Below are 26,335 nucleotides of genomic sequence, written 5' to 3'. Positions count from 1 at the left end.
AAAAAAAAAAAAAAAAAAAGATATTTTCATAGGAGAAAGTCTATGGAAGTACTGAGGGTGAGGACCTCTGGTAGCAAGATGTCTACACTGAATGATGAGACAAGCCTTACTAATACTAATACAAGCCTTACTAATCAGCTCACACTCAACCTAAGCCTGACAGCGCCGGGCAGAGTCCTGCTGTACTAGTACCAATGCAGCCAGGCCAGGATGCCCATCTGCCAGGTGCAGTACATAGGACAAAGCCACAAACTACCACTAATCCCAACAGAACCTTACTCACTCCCTAGTAAGGTTCGCTATAATGTCTTCTGGCCAAGTGTGGTGGCTCACACCTGTAATCCCAGCACTTTGGGAGGCCCAGGCAGGTGGATCACTTGAGGTCAGGAGTTCGAGACCAGCCTGGCCAACATGGAGAAACCCTGTCTGTACTAAAAATACAAAACTTAGCTGGGTGTGGTGGCTCGTGCCTATAATCCCAGCTACTTGGGAAGCTGAGGCACAAGAATGGCTGGAACCCGGGAGGCGGAGGCTGCAGTGAGCCAAGATCGCGCCACTGCATTCTAGCCTGGGCGACACAGTGAGACTCTGTCTAAAAATAAAATAAAATAAAATAAAATAAAAAGTTGGCCAGGAGTGGTGGCTCATGCCTGTAATCCCAGCACTTTGGGAGGCCGAGGTGGGCGGATCATGAGGTCAGGAGTTCAAGACCAGCCTAGTGAATATGGTGAAACCCCATCTCTGCTAAAAATATAAAAATTAGCCAGGCATGGTGGCACGCATCTGTAGTCCCAGCTACTCGGGAGGCTGAGGCAGAAGGATCGCCTGAACCCGCGAGGCAGAGGTTGCAGTGAGATAAGATTACACCACTGCACTCCAGCCTGGGTGACAGAGTGAGACTCCGTCTCAAAAATAAGTCTTCTAACTCACATCATCTGTGTTTAAAAAATTAAAAAAAAAGATGACTGATAAGCATGTTGCTTGGTAGAGCTTTCCATTTCCTCTATCAACGTGGGTGAGGGACAACTCCTTAGCCCAGGGTCACCTCAGATCTCATGCTGCAACTCTGTTCTCTCATCAGCACCCACCGGCCACTGCTTTCAACAGATGCTGATCTTCACGTAGAGCGGGCTCTGCAGACCGTGAGGACATCTTTCACTAACGATCCTCTAACACTGGAGACAGAGACTACATATCTGTAACGAACCTTTCAGAAACCGGCCCTGAAATGCAGCCTTTCATTAGAGAGCCACTTCTCAGCACAGAGGTGGCCCTTGGAGTCTTTTCAGGATTCTCACATCCATCTGGGAAGAGGAAAAGAAGCCCTGAAACCGGGCAGACTTCATAAGCACTTTATTTTCACACATGTCACATTTCTGGAGCCGCCTGGTTTTCCCTTTCATCCTGCATCACTGCAGAGAAAATTCACAGACTTCTGCAGGTGAGAATCTCACCCATTAGTAAGAAAATCTTGCTTTATATTAAGCTGGCATTTCTCTGGAGATCTTCCAACTGCTTTACAAACATTCTTTCACGCCTCCAAGCAGGTAGGTGGTAATTGTTATTCTTTCTGGACAAGAGGTAGCACTGTGAGTCTTAGCCGGACAGAACTGAAATGTTTTTAAAAGCCCGAGGGAAAGTAAAAGCAAGGCTTGGAAAATATGAGATAAGACAGATGTGACCAAAAATAGGAAGAAGAATGGTATACAAAATTCCAAAAAAGGAGACTTCTCCTATAATCCACTCCCCGTCTACCCAGCTTTGCAGGAGCCGCCACTTGGCCTTCCTCTGGCTGTGCAGCTTCCACACAGGCTCTGGCCTGGAAAATCAGGCGTGGTGAGTGCTAATTTTGGCTCAAATAAGAAATTTTCTCTCTCTTTGATCTTTGCCAGGAAATAGGATCAACAATCCGACTTCCATAAAGTGCAAGCTGAAACTTGAACCCTTATGATCAGTCAAGAAGGTGATAAGAGGCTGTGGTTCCTTTAAATGTCACAATGACAACAACATGGGTTTGGAGTGTTAATACCTGGGTTTGAATCCCAACTCTGTCCCTCACTAGCTAAGGGCCCTGTAAGTGACTGTGTGCCTTAAGATGATGGTAATACAAACTATCCTGCACAGCTGCCAAGTGGAATAAATGAAACAGAGTATCCTTCATGCATAGCCCAGTGATTGCTACACCCTGGGTGCTCATCAAATCACTGCCACGGATACCTTTATTGATACCTTTACTCACTGTAGAAAGCTGGACAGCAACTAGGACCTGCAGTGATGTGTGAAGCATTAAAAACTGGCAAAGTCACAGGGTGGTGAGCAATGTACCAGCTGTAACATGCAGGCCCTGCTCTGCTTTCTGCTTTTGCAGGAAATTTTATAAAGGAGAGGGAGGAATTGCTTTTATTTAACTACGCGCAACTGCCTTTGTTGTTAACTGAGACAAGTTAGTTTCGTCCGAATTCCATGGTGTGGAGCTCCAAGTGGGCTTGCCTAGGCAAGGACTCGGAGCCTCCCAAGAGAGATACTAGCTTTTTCTTCTTCTTCTTCTTTCTTTTTGAGACAGGGTCTCACTCTCTGTCACCCAGGTGGAGTACAGTGGCGTGATGTCAGCTCACTGCAATTTCCGCTTCCTGAGCTTAAGCAATTCTTCAGCCTCAGCCTCAGCCTCCCGAGTAGCAGGGACTACAGGCATGAGCCACCACGCCCAGCTAAGTTTTGTAATTTTTATAGAAACAGGGTTTCCCCATGTTGCCCAGGCTGGTCTTGAACTCCTGGGTTCAAAGCAATCCACCCACCTTGGCCTCCCGAAGTGCTGGGATGACACATGTGAGCCATTGTGCCAGATATTAGCTCTTCAGACCATTCAGGGCCTCAGTTATCTAATCTGTAAAGTGGGAATGACATTGACTGACCTTATGGGATTGTCGTAAGAATTAAATAAGCTATCCTGTATAAGAGTCACCAGCTGGCTATAATCTATCCACAGAATCAGGTATGGCGTTAGTCTCTCCATGTTAGAGCTGAGACAGTCCAGGTCTAGCCATCAGGTGAATAAAGCTAAAGGGCTAGGTGTCTGGGAGGGAGAAGCAGAACCCGGGCCTCCACCCATCTCCTACATCGTCGGCCATCGTGGGCTGGCTGCTTTCTAGGCCCCCTGCTTGGCAGCCCCGCTGGGACTTCCCTTCGCCATCATCTTCTTGGAATTCCCTTCCACTGCTTGCTTTCCTGTGTTGGGTCCTGTTTCCCGACTTTCAATTTCCTCTTTCTTGGCTTTCCCCTTCATTTTACTAAAATACATCCTTTAGGAGTTTCAGAGAAATGACACATGGGAGCCAAAGTTTTTGAGCCTTGCATGTCTGAAAATATCTTTAATTCTACTCTCATATTTGATTGGCTGGGCGTAATTCCAGGCTGAGTTAGTTTCCTCACGATTTTAGTGGCACTGCTCCACGCCGTAATGTTCCCAGTGCTGCTGCTGAGAAGCTCACCACCATTCTGATTCTGAATCCTCTGGGTGCTGTCTGGAAGCTTTTAAGATCTTTTGCAAGTTCACACAAGGATGCTTAGGGCAGGTCTTTTCCCTGATTGCGCTGGGCACTTGCGAGCCTCTCAACTTGGAGACTCTTCCGTTCCATTTTTAGAAACTGCCTTTAGATTTGTTGCACTGATGACATCCTTCTTTCTTTCTAAAACACCTGCCAGTTGGATGCTGGGCCTTGAGAATTAATCCTTGTGTTGTCTTTTATCTATTTCCCACTTTTTGGTCTTTTGGATCTATTTTCTAAGAGATTTCCTCTACTCCAACCCTTCCTGTTGGATTTTTAATGTTATATTTTCTTACCTTAGTCATGTCCCTGGCCTTCTTTAATAGCAAGCTGCATCCCAGTCTTCCCATACGTTTATTTTTCTGCTAATTCTGGTCTCCCTCATGCTGGAGGCTGCTCATCTGTACTGAAGCGTGAGGCACCAGGAGGCTCACAGGCAGCTCTGTGTGTGTGGAAAGGGCTTATCCACCCAGGTGTGGGCAGAGCAGGCAGCCAACTGACTTTTCCACCAGGAGACGCCCTCCATGGCAGTATCTATGGATCTCTACCCTGGGCACATGCAGTTTCTCCAGTTTAAAAAAAATCTCCACTCTTTCCTGACCCGGTGGTGAGACCCTACCATGCATGCCTGCCAGCATCCAGGGCACGGGGCTAAGGCAGGGCGAGGGCTCCACTGCTGAGCAGGTGGGCTGCCACTCTAGGATAGGGATGAAGGGGGATGAGCTCAACCAAAGCCCCAAGGGATTTCAAATTCCTCCAAGTGAAAAGCTCAAGCAGAGCAACAGCTTTTTACTTTTACCATTCCTACAGAAATGTTAATAAGTGAAGATGGGGAGAGAGAGCAAGGACCCGAGTGCTCCTGCTCTTCCCCTTCCCATTAGGAACTCACACGTGATGCTCCCTCACTTCCCCCTTCTAAGGCCGGTCTCACAAAACCACTGTCATCACCATCTCAAGAATAAGCTGTTTTTCACTTGATATGAGCTTTCTAATAGAGGACATGAAAAAGATGCTGTTATTTGTGGCCTACAGAGAAAGCATTACTGAGTTCTTGACCTCTTCCATGACCTTTAGGAGAAACTGGAGAAGACAAACAGGAAAGAAACGCTGGGGCAATCCCAGGGTCCATTCCACCAGGGCAGGGTCCCAAACAGCCCTCTTGGGCTGCCCACTTCTTCAAAACGTTGTCCCTATCACGAGGACAGCACAGAGCTGCCAGGCACAAGAAAAGCGCGATTCACCCACAGTACCAAGCAGCAGCCACAGGCAGCAGGCACCAGCACCGCATTCCCACGGCTGAAAACTCAGGCACTGCTCTCAGGCCAGGATTTTTTTTTAGGTTCTATACTTGGGAGAACAAAAGGCCTTTAAATATTCATGGTGATTTCTGTGCTTTGATTACAGGTTACCTTGCTGTGTAAGACGGGCCTGAAACATATTTATTAAATATTATAAGCTTAAATGCCTACTATAATTACCAGAAAGAGAGTATTCTACACAGTTTAGAAACTATTAAAAATTCAAATCAGAGGCCCTTAAGAAGATGAATGCATTTACCCGTTTTGTCCCATAGCTGTGTACATTTAAATTGCAGAGCTGAATTTTAAGTCCTGCTAAAGTAAAAATTACAATTTTAAACTTTATTCCAAATTGACCCAATGTGTATAGAAAACATAATTATTTTAGGTACCCAAGGAACTATGAAATGCATTCCTAGTTTATCAAACAAACCTTAAGTATCCTCTACTGAGCCTCTTTCCCATCTGAAGTAACCACAGCATTTCATACACAGAGCTGCTTACCAGGTTTTTGAAAAGTGCTGTCAACTCCTTTGTAAACACTGAGAACTTCAGGAATGCACTTCCTAAATCCGGGTCATCTCTGCATACGCAGTTGCCACCGAACTTCTCCAGAGCCTGGGTGTACTGCTCTTCATTTTCCACGTGAGCTGCAACAGAATGAGGGAGGCACTGTGAGTCTCAGGCATGCCACCCTCACTCCCCACCAGGTTCTTCTCGGTTCTGAATAACACTGAACACATCAGCAGAAGAAAAATCTGAGAAAAATCAAGCTGCACCAGGAACAGAAATAGCTTCGTTATCCTGACAACAACCCGTGGTGCCGGCAACAGATCCCAAAGAACAATGTGGGGTGCAAGAGGGGAAGCCTTTGCCCACGTCCAGTGGTCCTCAGCATTACCAGATGAGACGGCCGAGGACACACAACATGTCCACCCCTCCGAGGACTCTTCCTTCACCAAATGATGGCAGAAGTCACCAGACTCAGTCCCCTCCCAGAAACTCAACCACAGATGCGCCATTCCTCTCTAGCCTGAAGCCCAGGACTCTAATTCAGAGCCACACACCGCAGCTCCTTCTCCTTTTCACACAGGAACAGCAGTGGTCTTGCAGCTTCAGTGGCCCTGCTCAGGATGCAACTTCTACCCAGGGGCCCTTCCCTCCCAAACTCCTCTGCATCCTACAGACTCATGCTTCCTCCAGGAAGCCTTCCATGACTCTGCCCTACACCCTGGGTATTTCACTGGCACCTCTCCTATCCTTGCACTCAGCATGTTATATTGAAATGGTCTGGTAAATGTGTTCCCTATACACTGGACGTGCTTAGAGTTTACAGACTAAGTTGTATTCATCTTTGACCAAGTTGTGTGCCTGAAATATTAGACAACATACATGTTGTTTGAGCAGAAAAAGGAAACCAGGTGCTACGTGTCATAGTATTTTATTATTATTTAGGCCTCAAAGTAGCACCTGTTAAGAGTGAAAAATCTGGACTCTGGGTCTCTGGCACAGTGGTTCTCAATCCATACTGGCTACCAAAAGCATGCATGGATTTTCACCAAACTCTAGACACCACTGTCCCATCTCAGACCTCTGATTCAGAACCGTGGGTAGGAATGGGGGAGGGGACACAGGTGATTCTGGTAAATTAATGTGGTTGAATATAATTCCCTCACTACTAGGTCAGGCACTTTCAAATGAAACCAACCAGTCTATAAAAAAACAACTTCTATCTCCATGGCTACCTAATTTCTGTTTTCATTAGTTCAATTGGAAATATAACACAACTATTTACAGGCACAACGGAGCAGCCAGACCTGTGGTGTGAACTTGGATGTGAACTCCACCAGAGACAGCCTTAGTGCTGCAGCTCCTCCACCAGGGGACAGATCCTGAGAGCCCATCTGTAGCTCCCAAATTCCTTCTCGGGGAAATGAGACTACTGTCAGCTAATGCCAATGCCCAGGCTGGGCCTGACAATGAGGGAAACGAGGGAACATTTGTTCCTGGAGGGTTGTCCTGGACCCTCAGCCAATCCCTATGACCCATGAATGGTCTGCTCGCCCATCCTAGGGGGGAAGCACCATGTCCTTGACCTCTAGTGGCATTTGGGGGACTAGAGGGCTCTAATGGGGATCCAGCAGACACAAGAGACAACTCATTTCACTGTTTGAGTCCTTTCCCTTTTTTTTAACATTCCAGAAAAGAGCCTGGGAGTTCTAGATAAATTAAATGAATTTCTGAGACCAGATTCAACAAATTCAGACAGAAACATACACGTGCACACGCACACACCCGCAAACATAGCTCCTCAGGAGCCCTCGGAAGATCTAGGTTCCAGTCCTATGTCCGCCAGCAAACATCTGTATGACCTTGGTAAGTCACAGTGATGCTGGGCCTGCAGCATCCGCTGCATAAAGGATAAAGACCTGCTGGGAGATGCTCTCAAGGTCAGAGGAGGAATGAAAGAATCAGGTAAAGAGACTTAGTTTACCACACTCGGCACATAAACAGTAACACTAACAAAAGTAACAGCAGCAACAGGTGTCACTTATTCAAAGCACAAACTTTACATATATTTTTTCTAAACTTCATAAGACATGAATTGTTTCTCATAACACTATCAGGAAATTAGGGCTCAAAGAGATCAAATAATTCATCTGAGGAAACACAGCCAGAAAGCGGCGGAGCTGGGATTCAAACCTAAATCTTGTGATTCCAAAGTCCACTCTCCTACTCTACCACGCGATGTTTGTTTCATCGTTAAAAAGTTTACCTTGTCAAACAAAAGTATCTAATTTTTAGGTTTTTAAAATCCAGTTTCACAGATGGATCAATAATTCCTTCTGTTTTACTCTATAATCCTAGAGCGTGGTTAACAGTGAAGGCAAGGTCCTTTCAAACCACATACTATTTTTAAACTATCTCAAAATTAGTGATCAAGACATGGGCAGTTTCGGTGGGTTCAGGAAGGGAGCTGGTGGCCACGGGCAGGCATCTGTCACTACATACTGTCTGTCCACTGGATGACAGAAACAGAAACGCAACCTCCATGCTCCTGCTCACTCCCTCGCTCGCTGCTTTCTGAGCCATGGGTCTTTCAAGAGACACCAACAGGGGGAGCCGGGCCGTGGTGTCCTCCTTCACGGTGCTGGGCAATGAATACAAAGCACCCGGCAGGAGAGAAGCTGAAGACTCTACCCAGCCTCGAGGTGTCCTTCAAACCACGGGGAGGACTGGATCCTCAGTGCTGCTCTAAGTGAACACCCAGCGGGAAGGGACTTCACATATGGTTCATGCCTACTAGGTCGCTTGTAAGTCTTTTGTTCAGTTTAACCTGACAGCACTAAGAGTTGGCTATCATGATCCCTATTTTCTTCGGAACCAAGTGCAGTTCAGAGAGTCATGTCACCTGCCCCAGACCACAGAGTTGGTAGGAGGGTCCATGCACTTTGTGGACCACACAGGCTGCCTCCAGCCCTTGGCAGGAGAGAGGAGCCGGCCTTCTCACTGGTAGTAGGCTTCATGTTCCAGCACCAAGAAATACGAAAGTACTCCTTATCATCCCTCCTTCTGGGCTCCTCAACTGACTACCTGGTATAGGTTAAGTCTTTTTGTTTTTAAAAAAATTATTGGCCGGACACGGTGGCTCACACCTGTAATCCCAGCACTTTGGGAGGCTGAAACAGGTGGATCACCTGAGGTCAGGAGTTTGAGACCAGCCTGGCCAACATGGTAAAACCCTGTCTCTACTAAAAATACAAAAATTAGCCAGGCATGGTGGCACATGCCTGTAATCCCAGCTACTCAGGAGGCTGAGGCAGGAGAATCACTTGAACCTAGAAGGTGAAGGTTGCTGTGAGCAGAGATAACACCAGTGCACTCTAGGCTGGGCAACAGAGCAAGACTCCATCTCAAACAAACAAAAAAAATCTTGTCCTTATATATCTTCTAAATGATGCATTGATCCCCAGCAACCCCAATGTGATCAATTAGTTCTTTGGCTTGTCATCACCATCATCATCTCACGGATTTACATTTACAGCACTTTGATCCACTACAATCAGCACTATCTTCTGATGCTCACACTGTACCAGTTTAGGTCAGTGGGAATCTTTTTGCACTGGTCTAGTTGGGGATTTTTAGATGTATTTTTCAACCCGCAAATGAACTTGAAGCTTCCTGCTGAAGCCCATAAGCCCTGTGTCTTCCTCTAACACCTAGCATGGTGCCCACCATGACAACAGCCATCCCTCCATGAATAACATGGCACTGACTGACCCACTGCTCCGGATCACCCCAAGATGAAGATTTTCCTACTACAGAACAGAAAATCATTGAGTGCGTTTGTTTTCCTTTTGCCAAAAACAACCTTAAAACAGGAACCTAAAATAAATAGCTTGGGAATAAAGTTTCTGGAAAGATCTCAAACTGGGTCTGTCAGCTTTTATTTACAGAATTGTGAAAGCTGTTCTTCTAAAAAGAGCTCACACTCTCACCTCCCCCTTGTTCAAATGTATCTTAAACTCTAATTCTCATTAATGATCCAGATCCAATAATCACTGACCTGGGAGGGACTTTGGAAAATAAGAATCTGAGTCACAGAGACCACGCTAGGACAAGACTTCGTTTCTTCTCAATTCTAAGCCATCACCCCTTTATCTCCCCCACCTCACTGCACGAAACCCACCAATCCCTACAAAAGGATGAACTGAGAGACTGTTACAGAGAAATCAATCATGAAGCCAGCATGCATGTGTACAAACGGAGTTTAGAGGCAATGACTAGGTTTTGTTGTGTGCTTTTTTAGTTTACTGGATTCTGTTATTTAAAAAACTGGTATCAAGGAGAAGGCCCAGTACAAATGGTTTAAGCAAAAATTGCTGGATACAAAAATGACAAAGAATGGCTCCTTTGAGCCCCATCTATTGGCCACACATGCAGATACGGCTCTCTACAGGTCAGTGTGGCCCATGGCACAGTGAGGAAGCCACCAGCACAGCACTGCCAGAGGATGGGCATCCCACGGCCAACTCACCTTCAACTACCTCCTCTTTCATCTCAAGCATAACACTCAGTATTTCCAGCCCTGCAACAGGGATGTGACAGTATGCTGGGGTGAGATACAAGGACACATATGCTCATGGCTGGGATGAATGCCTGGGGAAAGATATGTCAATCCATGCACTGATCACTTACAATGCCATCAGGCAATGGGCTAGGTGCTAAGGACTCAGATGGCAAGGAGACATTGAAATCGGGCTCCAAGGACAGGTAAGACTTGTCGAGTAGAGAAGCAGCAGATCACAGAAACAGACAGGCATTAGCCCCAGGGGAACACCAGGGAGTCCTATGTGTTCCCGCTATTAATACTTTCTCTGGTTTTTTCCTTTGTTTTGTTTTGTTGTTGAGACAGAATCTCGCTCTGTTGCCCAGGCTGGAGTGTAGTGGTATAATCTCGGCTCACTGCAACCTCCACCTCCCGGGTTTAAGTGATTCTCCTGCCTGAGCCTCCCGAGTAGCTGACACTACAGTCACGCACCACCGTGCCCGGCTAATTTTTGTATTTTTAGTAGAGATAGGGTTTCACCACATTGGCCAGGCTGGTCTAGAACTCCTGACCTTGTGATCTGCCTGCCTCAGCCTCCCAAAGTGCTGGGATTACAGGCGTGAGCCACCGCACCCAGCCTACTTTCTCTGTTTTAAAGCCCCTGTCGGCATCCAGCTCTCAACTCTCAAAATTGCCACAGGTAACACAGGTCTCATTGTCCCCACCTCCTTAGGGCTCCTATACTCACTGCTGAGTCCTTTCATTCCATGGATCCTGAAAGGTGACCTAGTCTAAACATGGAAACCAAAGCCCAGAGAGGGTGATGACTTGCTCAAGGTCACACAGTGAGTTTGCAGCAGAGCTGGAACAAGAACTCGGGTTTCCTGACTCTGAGTCCAATGCTCTTCCTCCCACAGCAAAAATCGTTTCTTCATTTGCTCATGACATTGTCGCTGTCTTCAGTTCTTAGCTCTTATCTAGGCTAAGAGCTGAAGATAGTGACGATGTACAACCTTCCAGTCAAGTGCATGTACCATTAACCCAACACCAAGTGCTGTAACCAGCATAACAGAAAGAAGGCAGGGTGCACCAGCCTCATGGCTGCCCAGTCCCCGCCTCCATGCTGACCCAACAAAGACCCTCCAAATCCCTGCTCCAGGCCAGACCACAGGCTACTTGGGAGTCAGGCAGAGGAAAAATCACCTGCTGACACCCCACATTCCAATCTTCCATGCAGACAGCTTGGTGAAGGGAGCATTTAAGGAGAGACATATGTTCTCTACGGCAGCAGCTTGGTGGAGACACTCCTTAGATGGATGACACGACGATTAATCCTCAAATGTGTATCACGACATGAATGTTGTGATGTTGTGCACAACTCTGCATAGCGGAGACCATTTCCTCCGGCTGTCGGCTCTGCATGCCACCTGTTTCCAACCTCACTTGTGGCACGTGATCTCATGGAAATGCAATTTCTTCAAATCAAAGATCATCCCTGTTTCTTAACAGGGTCTCTACCTAGTGGACATCCCGCAAGAGAGAGCCATTTTCAGAACTTTATTTCTAGAATCATCCCAACTAAATGTCTGAAAACATTTTCATTTCCAATTTGCTAATGTGTATCATTCTGGCTAATCCCACTTTCAGAAATCTATCCTAAGGAAATAATCAAGGTGATCAGAGATGTGTGTACAGAACATTTATAAAGAGTGAAAATTTAAAATGTGCTAAGTTCCAACAATATGAAAATGGTTAAATTAACAGTATTTCTACAAAATGGAATATTATGTTGACTTTTAAAATCATGATATAGGAATATGGTAGGAACAGAACGCCAAGTTTAAAAAAGGCAGGACACAAAATTAGATATTTAGTCTCAACTTTGCAAAAAAGTAAAACGTAGAGAGGAGGTTGAAAAGATAATACACCAAAATGCTAACAGTGGTGGGAAAAACTGAGCACTTGCTAGCAGTCAATAACCTGTTATATGCAAGGCATTATATGCTAGGCCCCAGGCCAAGTGCTTTCTAGATGTTATTTTATTCTCCTCTGAGTGGACGAGGAAACAGACTGTCGAGGGTGAACCTGCCCAGGGTCATGCAACTTCTAAGAGGCAGAGCCTCATTCCAAGTCAGGGGTGGGCCTCAGACCCAGCGCTCACCTGAGCCTCTGCTGGTTATAAAGATACTGAGACCCCATCAGGGTAAAGGGTCAAGATTTGGTTGGTTTAGTGCTTTTCTGAACTTTCTAAATTTTCTAAACTAAGCTTATCTTATCTTTATAATAACAATGTAAAGAATAAATAAAAACTTACAAAGAAATCTGAAATATCAGCTCTAACTGCCAGATTGTTTCAGTGCTCTGTAACTGTGCCTATTAAGAACATTAGGCCGGGTGCAGTGGCTCACGCCTATAATCCCAGCACTTTGGGAGGCCAAGGTGGGCATATCTCTTGAGGTCAGGAGTTTGAGACCAGCCTGGCCAACAGGGTGAAACCCAATCTTTACTAAAAATACTAAAATTAGCCAGGAGTGGTGGCAGGTGTCTGTAATCCCAGCTCCTCAGGAGGCTGAGGCACGAGAATCACTTCAACCCAGGAGGCAGAGGTTGCAGTGAGCCGAGATCGTGCCACTGTGCACTCCAGCCCGGGTGACAGAGCAAGACTCCATCTCAAAAGAAAATAAATAAACAAATAAATAAATAACATTAGAATCTGTCTTTCTCTCCCAAAGCTTTCCCTGGACAAGGTAACATGAGGGAGACAGCCTTCGAAACTGAGTATACCTGTATCATCTTTGACGAGACAGAAGTAGCCACAACCAGAAGGGGTTGAACAAGAATGTCCTCCCTGTTCATAAACCCTGTGAGCTCCTGCGCAGGCTGAGCAACCGGAAAGGATGCCTCTCACCGGCTTCTTCCTGCCACTTCCACTTCCTCTGCCTTCTCCAACACCCCAGGCTTCTTCCACTTTCAAAACCCATTTCCATCATCTTTCCTAGGAAGTCCCTTGGAATGTGATTCCTTGAGAAACCGCCAGTCTTTGTGGATAGTACCCCAGGATGCATCTAGTCTGGTGGTGTTCAGCACAGGCAGCTAGCAATGGAGTTCACTAATAAGACCAAGGTGTGGGCTATTAAAACACAAAACCTGTTGTCTATGATCATCCCATCCTCTTTCATCCTGCCTTATATTAATGACCCCATCCTTCCAATGACGATTCAAAGTCTGTGTGAATAACTAAATGTCACCTCAATTACCTCCCTGTGAAGCTTCTACTGCTTGTAGGGAGTACACGTGGAAGGCAGGTAACAGGGTGAAGAGTGGCGACTGGGCTACTGCATTTTGTTTGTTTGTTTGTTTTTTGAGACGGAGTCTTGCTCTGTCACCCAGGCTGGATGGAGTGCAGTGGCGGGATCTCAGCTCACTGCAAGCTCCACCTCCCAGGTTCACGCCATTCTCCTGCCTCAGCCTCCCAAGTAGCTGGGACTACAGGTGCCCGCCACCACGCCCGGCTAATTTTTTGTATTTTAGTAGAGATGGGGTTTCACCATGTTAACCAGGATGGTGTCGATCTCCTGACCTCGTGATCTGCCCGCCTCGGCCTCCCAAAGTGCTGGGAGTACAGGCGTGAGCACCTTGAATTCCCCAGAGCTCATTCTGTTTCTTGCCTTTGTGTCACTGCACTGAACTGATTGGCTGAGCACTCTATGGGGAAAGGAATACATTTTCTGGGAGCTGGTAACAGAAAAGGCTTCTTGGAGCAGACAACGTTTAAAGGAATTTGCTCATTGAAAATGTAGTATGACATGAGACTAAAACTGAGCTACCAGCTGCTTGACTCATTCTCCTTAACCAGAGAGCTGCTTCCATCCTAGGGGTGCTTGAAGGGGGTTGGAGGTGGTGGGGAGGGGTCTCACTGAAAACTGGCAGGGCTTTCCTTTAGCCTGGAGACAGGCTACCCCAAGGTGTTTGGATTCAAAGCCAAGAGGTGAATTCAACATTTGTTGAATGGGGAGTACAAGCTATTAGAAATTTTACTCCCAATTATATTCACACCCTTTAATGGGGGAAGAGTTCATGTTGGCAAAGCAATCTGATTCGCTACATTACAGAATGTGCATTTAGCCAGGGTAAGCAGATTTCAGCCCTTCATTTTTGCCATGTCATACCCCATGACTTACGTGCTCACCACAGTGATGACTTAAGAACACGCCAGTGCCCCCACCCAACTCCATGCAGGGCACAGCCTCTAGGAAGGAAGCTGACTCCTGTGGTTCCATGAGATCCCGAGATCTCACCCTCAGGGACAAGCAGCCCTTAGAAAGTGCGTAGTCTCTAAAGCCTCAGACAGTGGCTACCATGAACACTGTGGAGATGACATACATGTAAAACTAATCTTTCATCCTTACAACTCTGCAGGATTTTACAGATGAGGAAACAGATGAAGTCATCGTGTTGATTGGGTAGAAGATTTAAGCTCAAGGTCTGAGCTTTTTCGCTTGGTGTGTTGGGTTTGTGGACAGGATTATGCGGGTATGTACATCCCAAACAGTGTATGCAAAATTATGTAAAGGTACCTTTTCCTGGAGGGATCATCCAAAGCAGCCTTCTTATTTGTACGGATGTCCATGATAACCAAAAGATTAAAGAACCACTGATGAAACCACAGCCCCATGTCTTACAGATGCGTGTGGCCACCGGCTTGGCCCACAGACTGGCTGACTATAAACACCGGCCAAATTAAATAGCAGATACCTCTGAACCGAAGTATGATTCATGCCAACACTTGGACGTCAGTTAAGTCACAGACCTCTGCGTTCCTTCAGAGGTACCTTCCTTCCATGACTAATGCAGTGGTCACTTTGGACAGGATTCCACAAATCACCATCTAAATTCCAATCATTGTTGTTAGCCAGCAGCAGGGAGACGGCTGGACTCCAGAGCCTCACAACTGGAAAACATCTCCAGGGCCTTCAAGCCCATGTCCTCACCTCCCTCTACAACTTCCTCAGAGACAGGGGCTGACCACCCGCTGCAAGAACCTCCAGCCACCAGCTCGCCACTCAGGCTGCTCACCCAGTTATCCTCTCCTTCATACCTGAGTCAAGGCTTGCTCTTGTGAAAGCCTCCTCTAGAGAGGAACAAATACTACGTCTACCTTCCTCGGCCCAGAGAAAGCCCTTCATGTACGCCCTCTCCCACCCCTTCCGAAACTAAGAGCCCCATGTCCTTCAGATATCCATCCTACAAGGATATTTCTCCATCTCTACGATTTTCAGGTTCTTCTTTATATGCTGCTCTTACAACTAAATAATGAAACAACAACCTTCTTTATAAGCACCAAAGACTTCACTGAGGTCACGTGTGGCTCGCCTTTGGGACATGTGCCATGTACTGGCTCACACTGATCTTGTAATCAACCAAAACCACCTGGAATTTTTCAGAAGGACTACGATGGCTCAGTCAGGTGGCACATAGGGTGCTCCCCACGTTGTCATTTGTTTTCTCCACAGTGTGCCCCTAGCAACTTCCTGACTCAGCAACAGGCAGCATGCTGCAGCAGTCAGAAGCAGAGACGGGTACACTCACCTGGTTTTGAATCTGAACTCCTCCAACTGTTGGCTAGATGACACCGGCAAATCGCTGCCCAGTGCCTCTGTGAGCTCATCTGTCAATGAACAGGACCTAACTCACAAAACTGTAAGGATGGAATTCACATAAAGTTTTTGTTTAGCTTTATAATAGAAATATTCTAACAAATACCTCATGAGTATTTATTACCACTATGCTTCTACCCTCAAGTTGGTGAATATCAATATTCTTTATCATCATTTATCATCTATTTCTTTTTAAACACACACGGTGTACATAAATTTTGTATCCTGAATTTTATTGCTGAAGATTTCATCATAAGCATTTTTCTTCCTGTTGCTATATAAACATAATTCCAGCAAGCAGCTAAATCCTAATTCAGCTTTACATAGGAGGCATTCAATTTCTCACTTTGATAAGCAGTGCAACAAGACAGTGAACATCTTCGTGCATGGATCTCCTTCCACGAAAATATTTTTATTTTTCTTGATGTGCACCACCAAACTGCTTTCCAAAAACTCTGCGTGCATGTTTTCAGTGCCGCAACAATAGAGCACAGTACTAGTTACTGTAAGCTTGCCAAACAGTAAGGATTATTCCAATCTTGTTATTTTCTCATGTAATAGGTAGAAATCAGACACAATATATATATATTTTTTTTAATATTTTTTTCTTTTTCAAAAAAATATCCTTTTCCTTTTTTCTGTTTTGGAGATAGGGTCTCACTCTGTCACCCAGGATGAAGTGCAGTGGTGCAATTTCAGCTCACTGCAGCCTCAACCTCCCAGGTTCATGTAATCTTCCTGCCTCAGCCTCCCAAATAGCTGGGATTACAGGCATACACCACCATGCCCAGCTAATTTTTGTATTTTTTTGTAGAGACAGGGTTTCACCATGTTGCCTAGGCTGGTCTTGAACTCCTGAGCTCAAGTGATCCATCTGACTCAGCTTCCCAAAGTGCTAGGACTACAGGCATGAGTCACCGTGCCCAGCCAGTATCTTCTTATTGCACAGTGAAACTTCATTTCCTCAACTATTATATTTGTTCTGAACTGCCTTGCTCTAATTGATAATATCTACAATAGAAATAGTTTTCTGTATGAATTTAAAGTGTACTTTCATATCATATTCTAACACTGCAAACAACAGGCAGGAACACACACACAAAGTTGTTGTATTCTCATTTTCTTTTGTAGGTGGGAGATGGTAAGGATTTGAGGGGAAATCAGCATTTCTTTCTTTGTACTTTTAAGAATGGGATAATTTTCTAGGATATTCTGATTGAGGGTAGGAATATCACTCTCAATAAGAATGTTCTAACAAGTCCTTATGACAGAGTAATTCTAGAGAAGTGAAAATGAAAATCTTTTGTTGCTTCCTTCTTGATAGAGATGAATTTTCCACCCACTGATATGTCAAAAGCTGAAAATGTTAGCTTCAACTTCCTGGGGTGTGGAGGGAACACCTTTGGGCTGAGCCAGAGCTTGGGAAATTTTAGACAAGAGTTTTAAAATAAATATGAACTTTTTTTTAAGAGGTCAGATAGCAATCAATCACTGAGTGGCAAAGAGTTTCTCATAAATCATTATGACAACTGCTTTTGCAAACCTGAGGTAAGACTCTCCAGAAATACAGCTGGCTGGGTTGCCATCATTTTGAAGACTGGGAGCAAACATAACACACTGGCTATTGTGGAAGAAGACTACTGTTTTGCTACATGTGGGACATGCGGATACCCTTTTGGCCCAGTCCAGTGTTTAAAGTGGGGATGGGGGGTTCTAAGGTAGGATTCTCAAAGCCCAGCGCTGTCACCTGGGAGCTTTTTCAATTAGCAAATACTCAGGCTCCATCCCTGACCTGCTGAACCAGAAACTCAATCCCTGTTTTAACAAGACCCCAGGGGGATTCTGATACTCTCTCAATTTTATAACCACTGCTCTAATGCAGGGATTCAGAAACTTCTTCCTAGAAAGTCAGAGAGTAAATATTTAAGCAGGGCGCTAACCCCATCATGAGGGCCCCGCTCTCATGCCCTCATCTAAAGCTAATTACTTCCCAAAGGGCCCATCTCCAGACACCATCACACTGCGGGTTGTTGAGGCAATACTGAGGTTATTGTGTAGGTAATGATGGTACGATACCATTCTTAGCTTTCAGGCTGTGAAAACACAGGTGTCTGGCCACAGTTTTCCAACCTCCATTTTAAGGCATCTTAAATTTCCTTCTACATAAATCCATATAAATCCTCAAAGAAGAGAATACAGGGCCTGTCATAACACAAACCGCTTATATCTAAAATTGTAAGTTCACCTCTCCTACACTAAGAAAGCAGTGTAAGAACATACCTCAGGAACCTGATAATGTATAAACACTAAGTATTTACTGGGCACCTATTATCTGCCCACGAGCATGGCGGCCACTGCAAGAAACACACACAGGAGGTATATCGCAGCTGTCACACTTACCACGTGTATGTCCAGAACCATGCATGGTAATTTTTCATGTTATCTCACTTAACCTTCACCAGCAATCCTATGACCCATTAAATTCCCATTTTACACATGAGCAAATTGAGGCTCAGAAAGGTAAAATAATCGTCCTAATGTCATAGGCTTTTTCAGTGGCATTGCTAGCTTTTAATCAAGGGTTCTTGGATTCTAATATCTATGTCTTCTTTATCCTAAATGACACTGACACCGTCTCCCAGAATTGGTCTTTCACCTCAAGGGCTTCTAATTAACCAAGCAAAGATCAACAGATACAAAACTACTAGAGAACAATCGGGAGCAATACTTAAAGTGTTAACAGTGCCTGCATGTTAGGTACCCTTTAATTTGTAGCTGAACGAAACAGTGGAAACTGATTCAACCTCCAAATCCTAAGAATTCAGGAGAGGTGTGGTAGAGAGAATAACATCTCCTCCACCACCAGATGCCCACCTCCTGATCCCTGGAACTTGTGAGTATGTTATGCTACTTGGCAAAGAGGAATTGAAATTGTAGATGAAATAAAGTTGCTAATCAGCTGAACATGAGATGGGGAGATTATCTGGATTATCTGGGTGAGGCCAATGTCATCACAAGGGTCCTTACATGTAGAAGAGGGAGGCAGAAGAGTCAGTGTTTGCTATGGGACTGAATTGCATCCCTTCCCCCAAATTCATATATTAAAGCCCTAACCCCCAAGGTAATGGTGTTTGGAGATGGGGCCATTGGGAAGCATAATAATTAGGTTTAGATGAGGTCAAGTGGGTGAGGCCCTCCTGATGGCATTAGGGTCCTTATAAGAGGAGAGAGTGGACAGCTTGCTTTCTCTCGCTACCATGTGAGGGTACAGGCAGAAGGCGGCTGTCTGCAAACCAGGAAGGAGAGGACAGCCCTCATCAGAACCCAACCACACTGGCACCCTGATCTTGGACTTCCCAGCCCCCGGGACTGTGAGAAAATAAATTTCTGTTGTTTAACCCACCAGTCTATGGTATTTTGTTATAGCAGCCCGAGCCAACTAAGCGTCAGCAATGCGGTGTGAGAAAGACATCACCGGCCATGACCAGCTTTGAAGATGGAAGGGAGCTGTGAGCTAAGGAATGCAGGTGGCCTCTAGGAGCAGGAAAAGGATTTCCCTTAGAGCCTCAGGGAAGGAGCCCTGTTGACACCTTCATTTTAGCCCAGTGAGACCCATGTTGGGTTTCCCACGGCAGAACTGAAAGGTAACTTTGTGCCATTTTAAGCCAACTCATTTTATGGTAATCTGTTACAACGGCATGCCATTTCTTAGTGACTCACTGAAGTCTTCAAGATGTCACTTGTGTGACAGACACACTAAAGGCATGGTGGCTTTGAAACAGAGAGGGCCACTCATTGCACACAACCCTGACACAGCAGTAAGACCATCGGGGTCTGAGCTCCAGCTGCACAGACACCTCGGGTTTTAGGGTTAGGACTTTTCAGGACTCAGACTCACGACCTTAGAATAACTCAATAACTATTACAGGGAGGCTGAGCCTGGTGGATCACTTGAGGTCAGAAGTTTGAGATCAGCCTGGCCAGCATGGTGAAACCCCAACTCCACTAAAATTACAAAAATTAGCCGGGTGTGGTGGCAGATGCCTGTAATCCCAGCTACTCGGGAGGCTGAGACAGGAGAATCGCTTGAACCCAGGAGGTAGAGGCTGCAGTGAGCCGAGGTCGTGCCACTGCACTCCAGCCTGGGCAACAGAGAGAAGCGCCATCTCAAAAAAAGACAAAAAAAAAAAAAAGAATCTATTACAAGACAGTCAAAGAGGGTTATGCTGAAGTCAAAGAGGGCTAAGTCTGGATGAAGATGGGTGGGGAGGCAAGGGCAGGTCCCCTCCAGGTGACTGGGATGGGGAGGCCTGTCTGCAGACCGGGTGGAGCTGTGCGAAGACACAGAAGTACAGCTGGCACACACTCAGGAAGCAGTGACAGGCCAGTGGCCTGCAGTGAGGGACACTGGGGCAGAGATGGGTCAAACGGGGCCAATCTGTGACAAAGTAGGAAAGCAGGTGGAGGAAATCCTGGTCCCAAAGAAGTTAAGAAACATGAGACAAGAAAGGGAATATGGCAGTATGAAGCATAAACGCTAATTTATTCTCACTGTTCTTTCTATCATACATAAAATAAGTGCTCTTCCTATACAGGAATTGCCTTAGGTCTTTATCCTCATGATCAAATCACTACGGGGACTTCTCCTTTGGAACCAGCTGCCTTCAGAGCCCATGTCTGTGTAGTTACAGGGCACCTAAGCCAACTGTGGTCGCCGGCACTCAGTCCCTTCTTGAATATGCCTGACTTATTTCTGACATCTAGTTCTAAAAAAATTTAATCTATCCTTAGACTTCTCTGCTAAATATATGCAAAAGAACGTGCTACTAAAAGCAGTTCTAAAGAGTTCCAAAGACACTGTGAACAATGTCAGCAACATGACAGGAGAAAGTATCGCGTTTCCTCAGGTGACTTCTTCGCAGTAGACAACGCTTGTTCTGAAATAAAGATTTCAGGATCAGGCTCTGGTTTTAGGACTTAGGACTTTTCAGGACTCAGACTCATGACCTTAGAATAACTCAAACTTGGCATGACATAATAGATGGCTAAAGGATGACAAAAATAGGAGACCCCTCCAAGGTCACACACCAGGCTGTTATGTGCAGGGCCTTGGAAAGGACATGAGCCCAAGGAGCTACGTTAAAATCCCAGCCCTGTCACTGTAGAGCTTTGTGACTTTGAACAGACTCAACTTCCTTGGATGTCAGTGTTCTTTCATAAAGTGACAAATGCTATTTTAAGCAAACAGCAAAGCATGAGCAGAGGGAAGAAGGCACAAAACGTGGCTCGCTGGGGAAAACTGCAAGTTATTTCAAAGAAGGGCACAGAGGAGTCCAGCTGGGGAGGGTCGGGACAGGTGGCCTGAGTCCAGACAATGCACAGGAGCTTGGAACACATCTGGTGTTCTGCAGCATTTACTCACCTGAGGCTCACAGTGGGGTGATCAGGGGAGGTAGGACGGTTTCATAGACAAATGAATTGGAAAGGATTAAGGCCGATAACCACTCATAATCCACATTACTAGCCCATTAAAATCTTTGGATGGTTCTGTAGTAAGAGAACCATCTTTATCCAATTGCTCTAAAATCCTAAAGCCCACAAGAGGCCTTCCTTCTCTCTCCCATGCTCTGGAACTGACTTCCACCAACTTCAAAGAGGGTGACGAAAAAACGCTGTAGAGTTTTAGGCAGAGAAGTAACACCAGTGGGGCTGCATTTTAGGAAACAACGCTGGAGGGTGGGCAGAAATAGGAATGAGGTTTGTGGTACACGCTCAGCAATATGGGTCAGCAAGGCAAATTACACAGAGGTGCTGTTAAACTCCTGCAGGCCAGCCTCCTGACATTGAAGCACTAGCGCCTTCTCCCTTCAAAGGCAGGTCTGTTTATAAGCTGCACCGCTAGCTCCTGGGCCAGCCTTGGGAGTCACACAAGTCCCTCCTCCAGACTAGCAGCAGCTACACAGCCAGTGTTTGCACAAGAAGCAGATTATTTCATTTTTATTTCTGATAAAGGCCGCCTTTTCACCATACGACTATAAAATCATTTTTGAGTCTGACCAGAATATCAAATATCCCTCAAGTTATAAACTCAGAAAGTCCAAGTGAACCCAGTACAAAAAAAAAAATCTTCCTAGATACTTTTCGAAATCTGGTGCTTGTCAACGAAACTGGGTGTACCATTTCTTAGCGACTCACTGAAGTCTTCAAGATGTCACTCGTGTGACAGACACACTGAAGGCATGGTGGCTTTGAAACAGAGAGGGCCACTCACTGCACACAACCCTGACACAGCAGTAAGACCATGAGGGTCTGAGCTCCAGCTGCACAGACACCTCGGGAACACCCTGAACTCTCTGATCTGCAGGTTCCTCATTTGTATAAGGAGAATCAGTTGTTGACAAGATTAGCACAATGTACAGAAAGCACAAGATACATAGTAAGTGTTCAAAAAAATCAAAACTACCATTATTGCTCCCTGCCCCACACTTAACCCAGGTAAAAAAGCTAGAGGCGGATGGCCACTTTCTGTATCAGTTTTAGAAAAGGCCTGTCAGTTTCCCCTGCTCTAATTGTGACTGGGGTTGGGGTGAATCTTCAGATCAGTTTCGGGAGGCCTGACACTAACAGTGGTGACTCTTCTAACCCATGTGCATCACACATTTCTCACGCAGGTCTTCTTTCATTTTGGTCAGCAGCATTCTGTAGTTGTTGATGTAGGATTCCTGTGCATCTTCTGTCAAATTCGTTCCTAAATACACTTGGCAATGCTCGACTGTAACATCATCCTGCACTTGGGATTCCCTGATAGATTCTTCCCAACTGTGGCTGGCACAGCTCTCATGGGGGGAGAGTCAAGAGCAGCAACTAGAGCTTGTGCCCACTCTATTGTAACTGTGGGCACAAGTTACACAGTTACAATAACCCTCATGGGGGGAGGGGGAAGGGGTGGGCAGGTGGAATGTGTACTTCCAGGTCGTTCCCCTTCCCTCCTGACACCATGACCATCTAAGGCACTCCCTGTCCTCCTGCTCCAATCACCCCTTTCACTAAAGAAAGACACCATGAGGGTGAGATGACACAGTATAGATTAAAGGACCTGAGTACTTCCACGGGAGCAGACCCCAGGTCCCTCCTCCTCCCACCCTGTCACCCAAACTCTATCTGTACCTGAGCAGGGGGCAAGCTCCCCTTAGCAACCCATCAGCCCCGTTTCAGTCTCTCAGGGACTCCTCACAGTTTCTAGTCCCCCAAGGCTGCCATCTTCTTGTTGCTGAATGAAACTATATAGTCACTTAATGGCTTTTAAAAAATATTTTCTATCATTCGTAGGATTTGTACAAGGGAAGATATGCCACAGGTCACCCACCTGTCATCTTTAAGCCAAAAGTTGCATGGGTTTAAAATATATATATGTGTAAATCTACATCAAATATTACTTTATGTTTGTCTATTTATTCATTTTCTTCCTACACTAGAAAAGGCAAGACTGGGTAAGAGAGAAACGGAAAGGGCACTGCGACACAATTAACAGCAAAAACCAAATGACAGAGGCAGGAATGAATCCAGGTCCCCATCAGCCAGGCTGACAAAGTGGGTACACACAGGACTGTGCTCCAGAAAACAGAAGTGCAACGTGGGACAGACAGCACGGGGGATGACATCCCACACCTGAATCAGACGACTGGCAAAACAAAACATACTTCTGAAAAAGAAACATCCCAGCTCACCTCTGTGATCTGCATGCCCCGAAAAAGGAGTCTGGCTGCTCATTTGTTAATGGTCATCAATATTATGGTACCAGGACTTCAAATGCCATGTTTCCCACACAGAAACCCCTAGGGAAGGATGCATACTCACCCAGCCCAGAACTGTTGATTGCTTTCACGGATTTCTTCATTTTGTAAAGAACCATCCGGTCCACGTCCAAAGCCTAAAACGTAGAGAATACAGTCATTAAACTGTGTTTGTGCTGAGACCGCACTAGCAGCAAGCACCACGTTGAGTGCCACTCTGAAAGCCCTGCTTGCCTCTGCCAGGTCCCTCTGCACCTGTTTCTGGGAGACAAGCCCTCAGTGTGGTGTGGAAGATTGGTTTCCAAACGGCACTAAGCAGAAGTTTGTTGGCAATTACTGAAAACCAACTCCTCCTCCTACAGCATGCGAGCTGTCTCCTGCTCACAGCACCTGCTGGGCGCGAGCCCTCTGCAGTGAAGTGAGTTACCCCAGCCAAACTCTCAGTTCTCCCTGGTTACCAGCAAGGCTCCGGGATTTGCCTGCCCGCCAGGGACTCCCACCGTGCCTGCGCCCCTTCCCCCTACAGAGCCCTAACAAGGTGTAGGCAACCCCACTCTGGATTTGGAAAAATCCAAATATCATTAGCTTGTAAGCTGTGTTAGAAGACGGGTCCTATTGTTTCCCAAGCCTCAGATTTCTTCTCCAGAAACCAGCAGGAACAATGCCCACTTTGCAGGGCTGAATAATTAGATAGAGGCACTCACATATATAATATTCAGCAAGTATTTATAGAGCAGCTACTACACGGCAGTTGTCTGTGGCACTCACAATATCCAGCATATAGGAGACACTCAAACAGTATTTGTTCAATGACTAATCACACCTGGAAATTTAATTACACCTTGACTTTCACAACAGATACAAAGGTAAAAAGTCCTCTTTTCTTTTCTTTTTTTTTTTTTTTTTTTTTTGAGACAGGGTCTCGCTCTGTCCTCCAGGCCGGAGTGCAGTGGCGCGATCTCAGCTTACGGCAGCCTGTGCCTCCTGGGTTCAAGCAATTCTCCTGCCTCAGCCTCCCAAGTAGCTGGGATTACAGGGGTACACCACCGCGCCCAGCTAATTTTTGCATTTTTAGTAGAGACGGGGTTCACCATGTTAGACAGGCTGGTCTCAAACTCCTGACCTCAGGTGATCTACCTGCCTCAGTCTCCCAACATGCTGGGTAAAAAGTCCTTTTAACCCACTTACACAACATAGAAAAGCAAAGGGTGACTTGTGACTGGAGGGAGAGAACGTTTGTGAACGGGGATAGTGATGCCAATCACAGGCTATCCTATAAAAACTAAAGGGAGCACCCTGCCCTACAGCTACTGGCACTTAATAACTACTGCTATTGAGTGTCCATTATTACCCCATAGTGAGTCTAGATCATAAAAACCTGCAACGACCTGTCATCCGAAACACGGCACAGCTCCTCAGAGCAATGGATTCTGGACTTCCAGGCTTCCTGAATTCACCTTTTGAACCAGTTTTCAATAGCAGAATCGTAAGCCCTAGTTCTAATGCCACGATGATAATTTTATTGGATGCTAAAAACAGACACGATTAGTGCTGACAATTTTAAAGGGAAAAATGATCACAAGGCACCAGACATTTGACGGAGTGGCTGCAATACAAAGAGAAGTTATAATCATGTCATTACACATTTGTCCAAGCCCTTGGAATGTATAAGAGTGAGCCCTAACGTGAAGTAAAGATATAGGTGACAGTGATGTGCCCTTGTCAGTTCACTGAGGGTCACCAGCGCACCACTCGTAGTGTGGGATGTTAATAATGGAGAAGGCTATGCATGTCAAGGGGCAGGGGTATTTGGAAAGTTTCTGTATTTTCCATTCATTTTTGCTATGAACCTAAAACTAAAAATGTTTATTTAAATAAAAAAGGCATTCTTTTCTGCCACACTAAAGAGTAGAGAGTTACTGATACAAGATGAGTCGAGATTTCTTATATGGAGTTAACTCGTATTTTCCCAAGTGGTCATCTCTGATCCATTCCTAACTTCCTTCAAGATATAAAAGGGGATTTGGAAACAGTAAATAACTCAGGAAAATCACAATTAAATTCTCTTTCTCATGCAGTCTCATCACTTTTCCTCCCCAATCTGCCAGCCACAGACTTGCGGGGCCCAGGCCAGGCTCGGCCAGCACCAGCGGGCAGACTGAGGTTGTGCTCAGGGCTGTGCCAGAAACACCAGGTCCTGAAGCTTAGACCACAGGTCAGAGAGCACAGCTCTCACACATAGAGGTGCCAGCTCAGTGTGCTCCTCAGAGCTCACAGTTCCGCGTCCCAGGTGAGGGGCCATCCTTGAAAAGCACATTTGATTTGGGACCGTGCAGCCTAGCACTCTCGCAGAATCTGGGCCTGCCCAGGCTTTGCCATTGGCTACAGCAGGATCTGATCCACACTTACAATATTAATAAAAGCCGCTCCTCTTTCTAAGCCTCCCCACAGACAGTGGAAGACACCAATGCCAGCCTGTCAGGTTCTCTGGAAGCATTAGAAGTCAGCCACCATTCTAAGCACCTTCCATGGGCCAGGAAGTGTAAAGGGAGAAAACACCTCATGAATAAAGAAGAAAGAGGCCACACACAGCGGCTCACGCCTGTAATCCCAACACTTTTGAGAGGGCGATCGCTTGAGGCAGGAGATCGCTTGAGGTCAGGAGTTCGAGACCAGCCTAGCCAACATGGTGAAACCCTGTCTCTACTAAAAATACAAAAATTAGCCGGGTGTGGCGGTGGGTGCCCGTAATCCCAGCTACTCAGGAGGCTGAGGCAAAAGAACTGCTTGAACCTGGGAGATGGAGGTTGCAGTGAGCCAAGATCATGCCACTGTACTCCAGCCTGGGCAACAGAGTGAGACTCTGTCTCAAAAAAAAAAGACGACACAGGACGGCTTGAGGGGCAGGTCCCAGCCCAGGCACTATATAAGGCTTCCTGGTGTTCTCAGAATAATAACTTTAACAAGCTTTAAAAACCTGATCATCTGAGCT

General features: G+C 45.9%; 1 protein-coding gene across 2 annotated transcripts in view; it reads right to left on the bottom strand.

Moving 5' to 3' along the window:
- Window positions 1-26,335, bottom strand: part of ASAP2 (ArfGAP with SH3 domain, ankyrin repeat and PH domain 2) — a 203,735-nt gene that overhangs the window by 108,244 nt on the left and 69,156 nt on the right. For both annotated transcript variants that reach the window (XM_017853630.1, XM_017853639.1), the window contains exons 2-3: window positions 23,408-23,480; window positions 5,348-5,493 (exon numbers count right to left, since the gene is read on the bottom strand). In XM_017853630.1, the coding sequence (XP_017709119.1) occupies window positions 5,348-5,493; window positions 23,408-23,480 (219 nt within the window). The remainder of the gene's footprint in view (window positions 1-5,347; window positions 5,494-23,407; window positions 23,481-26,335) is intronic.

Source organism: Rhinopithecus bieti, unplaced genomic scaffold (assembly GCF_001698545.2).
Source record: "Rhinopithecus bieti isolate Rb0 unplaced genomic scaffold, ASM169854v2 scaffold_1530, whole genome shotgun sequence".
NCBI classification, from domain to species: Eukaryota; Metazoa; Chordata; class Mammalia; order Primates; family Cercopithecidae; genus Rhinopithecus; species Rhinopithecus bieti.
The sequence above is the reverse complement of the archived record's forward strand: the minus strand, read 5'-3'. Positions and strand labels throughout refer to the sequence as shown.